This window comes from Protobothrops mucrosquamatus, unplaced genomic scaffold (assembly GCF_001527695.2).
Source record: "Protobothrops mucrosquamatus isolate PMUCROS unplaced genomic scaffold, P.Mucros_1.0 scaffold969, whole genome shotgun sequence".
NCBI lineage: Eukaryota > Metazoa > Chordata > Lepidosauria > Squamata > Viperidae > Protobothrops > Protobothrops mucrosquamatus.
This window is the reverse complement of record NW_015387212.1, coordinates 152,731-165,308: the sequence shown is the minus strand read 5'-3', so window position 1 is coordinate 165,308 and position 12,578 is coordinate 152,731. Positions and strand designations below refer to the sequence as shown.

General features: G+C 36.7%; 1 protein-coding gene across 1 annotated transcript in view; it reads left to right on the top strand.

Annotated features, from left to right (window-relative positions):
- Positions 1 to 12,578, top strand: part of EVPL (envoplakin) — a gene marked incomplete in the record, with an annotated part of 52,522 nt that overhangs the window by 23,313 nt on the left and 16,631 nt on the right. The window contains 8 exon segments of the mRNA XM_015819701.1: positions 39 to 162; positions 2,293 to 2,418; positions 3,913 to 3,951; positions 5,142 to 5,303; positions 6,074 to 6,181; positions 9,064 to 9,159; positions 10,274 to 10,399; positions 11,386 to 11,532. Of these exon segments, the coding sequence (XP_015675187.1) occupies positions 39 to 162; positions 2,293 to 2,418; positions 3,913 to 3,951; positions 5,142 to 5,303; positions 6,074 to 6,181; positions 9,064 to 9,159; positions 10,274 to 10,399; positions 11,386 to 11,532 (928 nt within the window).

The window sequence follows — 12,578 nt, the reverse complement described above, 5'->3', positions numbered from 1 at the left end:
TTCTAATGAAGAAATTCCCTTTCTTCTCTCCTTCCAAGTATCAAGCAGCTCCATGTCCGAATGACACACCAATGTGCAGAATATCGAGAGCTCTATGAAAAATTTACACTTTCTGAAGTTGGTTCCAAAGTGGACTGGGCAAAAATTCTAGAACAAAAACAGGTAAGAGTTGTTGCTTGGGTATGTGGCCTTTCATTTGATCAAGTCCATTTCTTGATTAACACAATTAATGAAGTTGAATTCCAGCTTTACTTGGAGATCACAGCAGAAGAACAAAACCTTTATATCCTTGCAAGGCAAAGATTGTAGTTCATGATACTGGCATAATAAAAAAAATGACCTCAACCAATGCTTATCAGGGCATACATGCCTTTGACAATGGCACTGATTTGCCCTAGAAATACAATAATTTTTCAATAACCTTTTATCCAAATTCATGATTAAACCAGGAAGTTTGCTTTGTCACAGACAAATCTTTAAGGTAGATCAAGTCATATTGGCCAAGTTTATACATTATGGTGGTTTGTTTGATCTTAACTTACTATGTTATATAAACATAGCCAACTGTAGCTTATGAATGAACCACAGTTATGCACACTATAGTTTAGCTCAATGGTTAAAACAAGTTGTTCTCAAATATTGAAAAATTATTACTAAGCAAAATAGAAATAACCCTGGTTTAATAATTCATGCCAGATCAGGCAGTGAAGAAATATTATCAAGAACATGCAATTTGACTGGTAATGCAACCTAGCAATTATATTTCAGCTCCCATGTCTCACCATCACTGAATGAATTGCAGAAATAGAGATTGTGTATTGTTGTTCAATGCAATTTATCAGCAAACAAAGTTTTTTAAAAGTGCAGTAAGAATATCCTTGTTTTTAATTACTTTCCTATAGCAAAACCTCAGTATCATAAAATCTAGTAACTATTGAGTAACATTGCCTGAAACCCAGAGAAACATCTCAAACACAGAGAAAGTGAGTGCTCAAAGTGCTTTAACCATAAGCACTAAAATGCCCTTCCATCTTCTCACTTCATAAAGGCATTGCCTACGGTGGCCTAGAACAGGGGTCCCCAACCTCCGGTCCGTGGACCAGTACTGGGCCGTGGCATGCCAGCAACTGGTCCGCACAAACAAGCAAAGCCCCATCTGCAGGATGCAGGCAGCACACAAAACCACGCCCCCTCCAGTCCCCGGAAAAAGCTCTCTCCACAGAATTAGTCCTTGATGCCCAAAAGGTTGGGGACCTCTGGCCTAGAACAGTCACTCTGAGAGTGAGATCGGGTTACCTAAATTTAAGATAAAATTAAATTGTTAATCTTTAATTGGAAACAGCTCTTTGAAGAGCTATTTGATTTATGTCTTGTTAAAAGATTAAAAAACTTAAGGGATGGTACTGTCCCCAAGAGTGCCAATCAACTTTCGTATTAATCATGAATTACTTTTATACACAGAACTTAACACAATGATTGAGAGAGGGGTGGAATTCTCCTTTGGTGACTCATAAGTGAGCACAGAAATAATGTGTTGTTACAAATTCCCTTTCCTTCCCTTCTTCCCAGTGCAACAGAAAGTCAAACTTGCTTTCATGATGTTCCTTTCCTAGGTACTCTAAAAAGGAATAAAATGCATATTGATGGTTCTCTTTTCTAGTGGCCTGAATATTTCTAGTTTTTATTCTGCAGATACCTTTCTTCAAATGTACAGTTTTATAGAGCTCCATATAACATCATCTCCCATTTGTATTACTATGTTAGTAGGTTATCAACACAGCTATATTAAGGTCAGTAGAGTTTGCATGTTTGCCTCATATTGTTGTTGCCTTGGATATAAACATACTCAACAACTTTATTTGTGTAAGCTTTTAAGATACCAGATTTTCTTCAACACTCATGTCTTTCTTAGAATATTTTTCTGCCTGTGTTTTCACAGAAATATAATACCATTGTATCAAATGGGCCAGTTCTGCAAGGTACAGGTTTATCAATAAGAGAAGCTTTTTGGTGAGACAACTACAAAACCTTTCAAAATGGTCCTGTCAGTCTTTGCCTGTCTCACTTCTTCCCATAACCATTTTTTCCTGCATCTTTTTCTGGTTTTAAGTGACTTCCACTCTCCAACATTTCAGGATAATTTGGCTTGAGTGCTAGCAGCAGTCACAAGTATTAGGAACAACATGGCAATCATTTGGACAAGAGGTCAAAGAAATGAGATAGTTTTTTTTCTTGCAATTGGATAACTCTAGATATATACAGCGTGATGACTTGCTGGTGGGTTTGTTGCAGAAACAAGTCAGTGGAGGGAAATATGGACCTACAATGCCTGAGCTGGAAAAACAAATTGCAGAACACAACATTCTTCAAAAGGAGATAGAAGCATATGGTCTCCAGATCAAAAATCTTCACAGTCTGGTAAGGTGGCATATGGTCAATCTTTTCACTGTAGAGATGAATTATAGTACACGTCTTCCCAATGCTGTGTGGTTGGAGAGTGAGGAATAATTAATGTGATCATTTTAAGCAATATCCAACTTGGAATTCACACACCTTGAAAAATGAACCATTACATGTTTACAAGACCTGTTTAAGCAAACCAAATTCTTAACTCCCAGTGAATTTCAGTATTCTAGAATTGATAGTTTTTATGAAGAGGTGAAGTTTCTGTTCTCGTGAAATTACAAGACTTAATTTGCTAACCTTTAAGGTTAAATACAGTATTTCTCTTGAAAAGTAAACTTCAGAAAGTGAATATTATAATACTATATTATTGTACTCTAGGAGGCAGAACTACACTTGAGAAGAAAAATATATGAAAACATCAGAAGTCTAAAGCAACAGACTTGGAACTTGATTCTGCATGCAGAGATATGGTTATTGTAGCCCAGTAATATGACTGTATTTATTGTGAGCATTTTTATGTTGCATAATCTGGGTGTATTAACAGCGATGGTGAAAAAAAACACACGAAATAAAGCCATAATGGACCACAAGTCCCATCACCAATAGCTAACCCAGTAATTGTCCAAAGCTCAGTAGGGACATGTTGAACTGTAATCCAACACCTATGAGAGCATTGAATTTGTGAAGACAAAAGAGGCAGACAATCTGATGCCCTTCAGATGTTGTAGTCTACAGCTTTAAAAGTCTTCATCTTTGGCTCTTTGAAACTAAGTTGAAATTCAAACCGTCAGCATTTAAATGGAAATGACTACTTTTTCTTCTTATCCAGCAATACATTCTGAAGTTGCAAGATAAGAAAAATAGAGAACTTTCAAACGATTAATGATTTAATGTTGTAAGCTGCCAGGAGGCATTTGTGTGCAAGTTGGGCAGCCATATAAAATGTTTAACAAAATAAATAAATAAAATTTGCAGAACTTAGCTGAAAAGGTTTGTTAAATGTCACTTAGCATACTGTGATGGACTCACAGTACTGGATGTACTAAAATGTTCCATTACTGTAATGAATGTTTACATAAAAAAATCTCTGTAATCTTATTGCAATTACAGGCCCTTTAACAGTACTTGCACTTCTGCTGTCAGTGAATTATCAGACAATAACAGTTTACAGACAGAGTCATAACTAGTTTTTGAAAAATGAAATATCTATTCATAGTACTCACTGACAGTCAAATACAAATTTGATTTTTTTTTAGCTAACAGTTCAATTCTTTCAATATTTAAATGGTAAATATTGACTAAAATATTGACTACATTATAAAGGGATCAGTTTGCTCATGGAAATTGTTTTTTTTAAATGAAAAGGTCATACTAAATCTAAATATTATAGCACAAAAATTAATTTCACAGTATGATAAAGCAAGATGGTATATCTTTTAACACATTATGTAAACCATTAGTATTGTTCCTTTTAAGAATAAAATTGCTCTCACTCTCTCCAAACAGGAAGCTGGAGATTTGAAGACTCATTACAAGGACTTGCTGGTAAGAAGTTTATTCACTATTATAGGCTATAACTTTTTAAAATTATTATTAATCTGCTATATCAGATTCGTGTAAGCTGTGATTGGAAAATCTGGCTATTAAAGATAGGAGTCATTTGGTTTCGAGAGAATGTGATGGACACCTTCCCCAAATGAGTGCCATGATAGACACACTTATATATAAAATGGCTGCCGCGGTGGTTACGATTATTTACAATACCTCCATTTAATGGAATATGAACTAAACTCATAGGTGCCCTCTTCTATTTCATTGGGACCTTAATCCAAAGAATTTCCTGCAAACAAATGTGATGTTAGAGGCTGGGATTGTGCTTTGCTGTTTCCAGCTTCTTGTTTAATTTTGTAAAATTGGGATAGGAGAGAGAATATGGTGGGTACTAACAGAGGTATCTGAAAGTATATTGGTGTTTGCATCATACAGTATTGCCTACTTCTGATTTGATGGTTCTTTACAAGAACAAAAAATAAATACAAGCACCAACACTGTTGAGTGTTTTCCTGTCCTACACATCCGACACAAAGTTTTGGAGTTGCATCCATAGAGACATGACTTATTGAGAACAGGCCTATCTTATTCTCCTGCCCTTACCAAGCAGCCATCTTCTACAGAGGATCATGAGGTAGCTTGTGTATGATGTAGGAGAGAATTATTGGACTGTTAGCATAAGAGATCCCAAGAGAATTCTTGTAATGGCCTGGCTGTTATCTTAAATAGCATTTCCAAAGCTAAGAGCCAGCATGGTGCAGTGTGGGCACAATGTTGGACAAGGAGTAGGGAGACTCAAGTTCTAGTCCACCCTCAGCCATAGAAGCAGGTGGTTGTAGGGAAAATAGGAGGAAGAAATATTATGTCTGCCATCTTGAGTTTCTGAATGAAAATCAGGATAGAAATCTAATTAAATACTAAAAATTCAATGGCAGCTGTTCTAGCATTCTCAATAAGGATGTTCTGATATTAAATTAGATGGGAATAATAAAAAAACTACGGCACCCTTTCCCAACATAGTGTCCTCCAATCTTATTGGACTACCATTCATGAAAACTTCAGACCATAATACCAAGGGCTGTAATGCTTGAGAATGCTAGGACTTGTCTTTACAATATCCGTTTGGTGACAACTGGACAACAGTTAAATGAAATGACAATATTTTTTCCCCCTCAATCTGACAGAAAGCCTCTATCTGGCGAGGCCAGAGCTTGAATAGCCTCTATACCCACCTCCAAGGCTGCATGAAAGAGCTGGCGTATCTCTCAGAACAACAGCAAAAGATCTTGAAGCAGGACTGGAGTGATCAAATGATTGATCCCCAGTCAGTCCGGCGTGAGTATGAGGTAAATGAGAAGTTAGATGTCAAACTCTATTTCTAGATGTGGGAATTCTTAGTTCATGAAATCTGTTAGGAAACATGACACTCCTGCAACATCAATTTCAGATGTGCCCATGGCACATCCCTGCAGATAAACTATGTACGCTTTTGTAGGCAACATTTTCCTCCAGCCATACTGATTTCAACAAAACTTACACATTGTTAAATGTAGAGGGGGTCCTCAGTTAACATCCATTCTTTTAGTGACCAAATTTGTGATGGCACCGAATAAGTGGTACTTACGACTGATCCTTGAAGCTCCAGCTATTGCAGTGCTTCCAGTCACATGATTGCAATCCAGGTGCTCAGCAGCTGGCCCAGATTTCTGACAGTTGCACCCTCATCAGTCACATGTTTGTGATTTGCAGTGTTCCGTGCCACTTTCCTACAAGCAAAGTCAATGGAGAATCTGGCAGGAAGTTAGAAGTCATAGTGATGTGAAAACTGTGATGATTCACTTAACAGCAGTAACCAGGAACAGTCAGAACTACCATCTCTAAGCAGTGTGGTCATGTGACATCATGCTTTATAACCACATTGCTTAGCAATGGAAACTACCATCATGAAGACCACCTATACTTGAATTTCATAGATAACCTGCTACTCTCCTGGCAGGGCTGGATGGTAAATTGCCTGTCCCCAGTAGTCCATTTATTTCATGTGTATCATTTGTATCATTCAACTCATTCATTGTGGCCATGTATACTGTATTAACTCTTTCTTCCTTCTCTGCAGGAGTTCAGAAACAATGAGCTTCTTAACCAGGAAGAGTATGTGAATATGCTTCAGGATGATGGAGAACGGATGATTGAACTGAAGCATCCAGCAGTGACCCCAATCCAGGTAAATATCAGAATTCTGAAAGCTAAATGACCAGATTCTTTTCATTAATTTGATTCTCTGAAGAATATTTGCCCTAACAAAGTTTTTTTTAAAAAAGAAGAAGAAGAAGAAGAAAAGTAATTTCCTGTCTTCAGATTAAGAAAATTAGATTGGGACCAAAAAATTAATAGCAAAAGGAAAACAAATGCTGCCACCTGTTCTTAATTACAAACATCTTCTAATGAGCAACTAATTTGGGAAAAGATCAAAGGCAAAGAGGAGACACAAATGACTGGCCTCTCAACAGAGCCAAATCATATGGACTTTTCTCTTTTCTCCCTCACTTTGCCCTGAGTGAGTGGATGCTGCCAGGCAACAGAGAAAAAGATGCTTCTGAATGAGGGTATAATTAAGGGTATAATTGAGACGTCCAAATACATTTTTCATCCTTTTTGTAAACCTCTTGGCTTTTTCATTACTAGTTCCACCATTATTCTTTTCAGAGAAATTAAGTGGCTGAATAACTTTTTTTTAACTAATAGTCTAGAATCCATTTGTCTGGAAGAGAGGGAATGTTCCCCCATTGAGTCTGTACAATCAGTATAGAAACTGAAGCTGAAAAGAAGTATTTAGGTATTTCAGCAAGACAATGATCTGAAACAATATTCCAAATCAAACTATTTGCAGAAAGGAAGATAAAGGATTTTGGAGTAGTCTTTTCTATCTCCAGCTTTGAATAGCATTGAAAATCTATGGAGAGATATCAAAGATATAGATTAGAACATGCAAGAAGAACTAAAATATTTCTGAGCTAGAAAAGATAGGTTACAAGGAAATTTGAAGAAGAAACAAGAATAGTTGGCTAAAGGAAATGTTTGTAACACCTGCCATGTTATAAAATACTGATTTAATTCCATATAGGGGTGGTTTCAGCTTTCGTTCATTTAGAAACTGAAACATATAATTTGATCAGGGGTGTCTAAACATTATCCGCAATTGTCTCTAAAGCTGAATTACCAAGGATTGCGCAGCTAACTATAGAGCTTCCACAAACACCTGTTAAAGGTGGAGAGGCATTTTGGAATATTAGACAGGACTTAGGTATGTTTTAAATGTTCATACAGAAAAGAGTAAGCAAACATAAAACTTCTCTCTGGAACTAAATTAAGGAATTTAAGAAATGTTTAACCATAAATGTTGCTTTTAGACATTGAATGTCTCAATGAATTTCTAGATTGAAACCGTATGATCCCCATCCTTTTCAAAAGATTTGTTTCCAGAAAACTAGAAAGGCTAGATAAGCAATCAAAATGACCAAATAACAACATTCTAACTTGGTTAGATAATAAGCTCTGAATTTGCCTCAAATTTAAGTTAGTATGTATTCATATCTCTCTATGAGCTGTGGTGGCATAGTGGTTAGAATGCAGTATTGCAAGTTAATTCTGCCGACTGCCAGCAGTTCGATCTTGACCAGCTCAAGGTTGACTCACCCTTCCATTCTTCTGAGGTTTGTAAAATGAGGATCCAGATTGTTGAGGGCAATATGCTGACTCTGTAAACCGCTTAGAGAGTGCTATAAAGCACTATGAAGCAGTATATACTATAAATCTAAGTGCTATTGCTATCTATTTATTGCTAGCAGCCACCAGGATATACTGTAAATCAGATAATGTGATGCAACATACTCTCCCTGAATATCTATGGATTGTAGGTCTGCTGTACAATTAATGTAGCTACTATTGATGAAAATGAAAGAACATACAGTACTGTGTGATGTAGAAATAAGGCTAATGGCAGTTTATTAATGACACAGTACTATTGAACAAGTCAGGAATAATAATGTTTAAATTATCCTCTTTATTCATATTTTTCCAAGTATACAAATTAATACAAATACACATCAAATATAGTACTTGTACGGTATTTTCTGGTAGTGAAAATCTGAGGTATAATTATTAACAGAATAGGTACAGTATTGGTATTAAACTAATCACAACTTACCATAACTTGAAGAGAATAATCCCAGAAAAAGTTAACTAAGTCTCTGCAGTGTAATTTACAGATGAGCACTGAGATTTGTTGCAACAGGCTCCTCTTGCTTTTATTTTTATTAATTTATTTATGTTCCATCTTCATATTTTTTAACAAATAACTCAAGGCAGCAAACATATCCAACACACCTTCCTCCTCCTATTTTCCCCATAACAACCCTGTGAGTTGGTCTGAGAGACAGTTACTGACCCAAGGCCACCCAGCTGACTTTCATGGCTAAAACAGAACTACAACTCACCGTCTCCTGTTTCTAGCCTGATGCCTTAACCATTAGATTGAATATTGTCCCAAATAAGCAATCTGTGCTTCAATGGGCAAACTATGCTTAAGAAAAAAAATTTCACCACATTGTAACTATCCCAGTAAAACAGAAATCCTCATGAGAAGTTTTGAAAGTATATTGTGTAAACAGAGTCTTGGAAAACGCCATGCTTTAGACTGCTGTGCAATCTATGGCCCAAGAAATGGCTGTAAAAGCAAACAAAGCTTTGTTGATTGTCTAGGCATGTCACCATCCATCCAGAAGAAAATATTTATATAGATACCTGAGGGTATATCCTTTGCAGACAACAAAATGAAGTGTGCTCCAAGATAGATATTTTGAATATGGCCTTGAATATAGCCAAATTTGAGAGAAAATTTGATAGATTTGTTTTATATTTGATCAGCCATGGTAATCTGTTGCTGTTAGTCTTTGGAGAAGAAATTAAATTAAAAAGTAACAGATATGAGAATTCTATCTATCTATCTATCTATCTATCTATCTATCTATCTATCTATCTATCTATCTATCTATCTATCTATCTATCTATCTATCTATTGTCTATATCTATTGTCTATCACTGCAGGCCCATCAGGAAGCCCTGAAGAATGAATGGCAAAATTTTCTCAACTTATGTATTTGTCAGGAGCACCATCTGAAGAGCATAGAGAATTATAGAAAGGTAAATGGACTTGATACAAAAGAAGAAAATCAAACGCTTGTTTTTCAGTTTGTCAATATCTTTCCTAGAATCCAGTGTCCATTTCTGGACACAATATTCTAGGTATGGTCTGATTAATACAGAAGAGAGGGGCATTATAACCTCTCTTGAGCTTGACATGATCCTTCTTTTGAATTTCCTTTTTTTAACAGCTGCATCACACTGCTGACTCATGTTCAGCTTGTGACCCAGCCAGATACCCCAGATTATTTTTGTACGAGTTACTGCCCAATGATACCCTCCATCATATAATGCTATTGTTTCTACCCAAAAGAAGGTTCTTACATGTATTTGTGTTGAAATTCATCCTTTTTTGTTTTCTACTTACTATTCAAGCTTGTCAAGATCCTCATAAATATTAATACTTTACATTTGCTATTTTCTCTTTGTATCATCTGCAAATATTGTCATAATTTCTAATCCCTTATTTCTGTCATTCTGTCACAGGGCCTAGAACAGAGCTCTGCAGTATGCTACATAGTAGAGCCGCTGAGGTTTGCTCAGTGGTTACTACTGTTCCAAGCCACTTTTTGTATGATGGCAACATTTTGCATTGGATCTCACAGCAGACTTTGTGAAGGGTTTGCTGAAGTCACAGCATACTTTCCATCATATTCCCAGGGTTATCTAAACTAATCGACCTCAGATAACCTCTCCAGAAGAGCATGCCAAAGAACGGTACTGAGATGTCCAGATAAAAATCAAAATGTTTCACTCTTCCTTTTTTCTTTCTCAATTCATCCCAAATGGCAAATTCAGTTTAAAGTCTAAACTCCAATTGAATTGGGAAGTAACTCATTTAAAACCAAAATGAACGCATATGCAAAATAACAAGCATGCAACACTGAATTCTTAGAATTGCTAGTACTGATTTAATGATACAGATATCAGACATCCAGTTATGCATTGTAAGTAAAATTAAATAATTCCAACAGGGACTGATATCCTGAAGATTATTGGTTTGTTATAATGAGACAAAATGTCTCTGTCCCTGCAAGTCTTCATGGTTAAAAGGAGCACTTCTTGATCAGTCTGTTCTTTTGTGGGTTTTTTTGTTTGTTTCTTCTCTCTTTAGTTCTATGATGATGCTGACGCGATGAACCATTTATTAAACAAACTGAACAATGATCTTGATAACAAATACAGCAAGTTCAATAAAGACAGTCTGGGAATAGTGTCTGACTTAATGTGCCATCTGGAGGTGAGAACCCAAGGGAGAACTGAAAGATATCAAGCTCTCATCTTAATAACCTGGAATGAACATGGTTTTGCTGAACTACTATGGCAACCAAACCTGTTTATTTTTTATTGTTTCATCTAAGCTCAGTTAAGTGTAACTCTGCAGGACCAGGAATTATTAACAAAAGAAACCCAGAGGAAGGAAAAGGGGGCACCAAGAAAAATTATACCCTATTCAGTGGTTGCAGCTGGATTTGCAACCCAAAATGGAACAGCACTTTCACTTGAACTGGTTTGCCCAGTCTTAACCACTCTACCATGATGCAGAATTATATATAAACTGCCATAGGGCCTTGATATATTCACAGCCACATATAAGACAGAAATAGGAATAATATGTGTCTCCCATGCATTCGTTTGAATATGGGAATATGCTTTAAGTAATTAACCCATTAATATTCTCAACATTAGGATTAATCCTTTTATTACTTCAACATATATCAAAGATAATTATAGAACACAAAATGGTTTGGGTTGGGTATAAGTCGCCGGTCATTCCGTCGCGAAGTATTTTGTATCTGAGTTTCCCGACTTCCCTTGATCAGGTTGGGGGACGAGTTCCGAACGTCTTATTTACCGTGTGAGATATTTTCACCCAAAAAAAGATATATATTTGATACCAACAACTTAATATAAGGTGTCGATTTGGAAATAGGAGGGATTTTTCATGATGGTAGCCATTTTTTTCTCAAAAAAAAAGAGTAAAGTCAGTGCTTTTTTTCTAAAAAAAAAAAAAAAGGTGCTGGAACTCAGACACATCATACAGCCCACCTTGCCTACCCTACAAGGTTCCATCCAAAAAAGGTGCCGGAACTCCGTTCTGGGCGTTCTATGAGAATAAAAACCCAGTGTAAAGTATTTTCCCATTATTGGAGAAAAATAACTCTGGCTGCGTACTTTTTCTCAGATACATACCAGCTCTAATTCTCCACTCTCTTTCTTTTTTAGAATGATGAGAAGACTGTGAAAGAAGCTGAAAAGACCATTGCAGAACTAAAACGAAGGAGTAAAGAGATTAGTCCTTTAAAACTGCGAAGAGTCCAGTGTCCCCAACCAATTATAATAGATGCCATTTGTGATTGGGATTTGGGTGATGTATGAAACATTTTATAATGGGTGATAGAAATTGTTCGATCTGCAACTCTGCTTTGCTAATACATATCTCACTATGGTTTTCAATTCTTGCTGACAACACTTTGGTGGTGGTGCTTCTCAAAAACAGAAGGGAAAGGAGCTGTTAATTACTTTTTAAAAGGATACAGTATCATGTGAAATCACAGCATAATGACCTGTCACTCTGCAAAATATTTATCTCTAATACAATAATGTCATTCATTTTATAGTTTCCATACACTGAAGACTTATATAAAGTTAACCAATGGTTACAAAATCGACCTTATAGATTTCCTGGTGGGTTGTTTTTGTTTTTTTTTGTGCAGAACAAACTCTTAAATACTGATTAATTAACTAATCTCAGGTTTATTATATAGAAGAAGATAGAAATTTGGAAGACCTTAGAACTTTGATTTCTTGCACTGAGGTAGATACCTCTAGGCCCTGAAATAACTCATAATATGGTTGTAAGGTTTTCCACTTAGCCTCACAATTGCCCTGGTGTTACTCAGGAATTTAAAAGAGCCAAAGAAAGTTCTGAGCCGAGGTTTCAACAAAGATTATAACTTTATTTTGATCAAAACAGAGAGGGGCTGCCTGATTCCTCTTCGTGGCTGGTAGAGGAATGAAGGCAACAACCAGAAAAGATGTCTTCCACCTTTTATACCTTTCCAGAACAAAAAGATCAGGTCTTGGTACCAGGCATAAGATGGCACGAAAAAACAATTCTTAGATGATGACTCATACACAGCAACCCAGGCTCCATCCGTAACTCCTTCCCCCCCCCTCCCCTTACCGTGCTCTTTTCATATAAGCAATCTCCTATACCTAAAGCCAGGGCTTTTTTTCTCGGAGAAAAGGTGGCGGAACTCAAACCTGGCCACGCCCTCATCAAACCCTAGGACCGCCCCTTTAGAGAACAGGAATGCAAGTAAAATTTGGGAGGGGCTATTTCCGGTGTGGGAGGGGCTATTTCCGGTGCGGCCGGCCCGGAAAAAGGTGCCGGAACGCGGTTCCGCCGCGTTCCG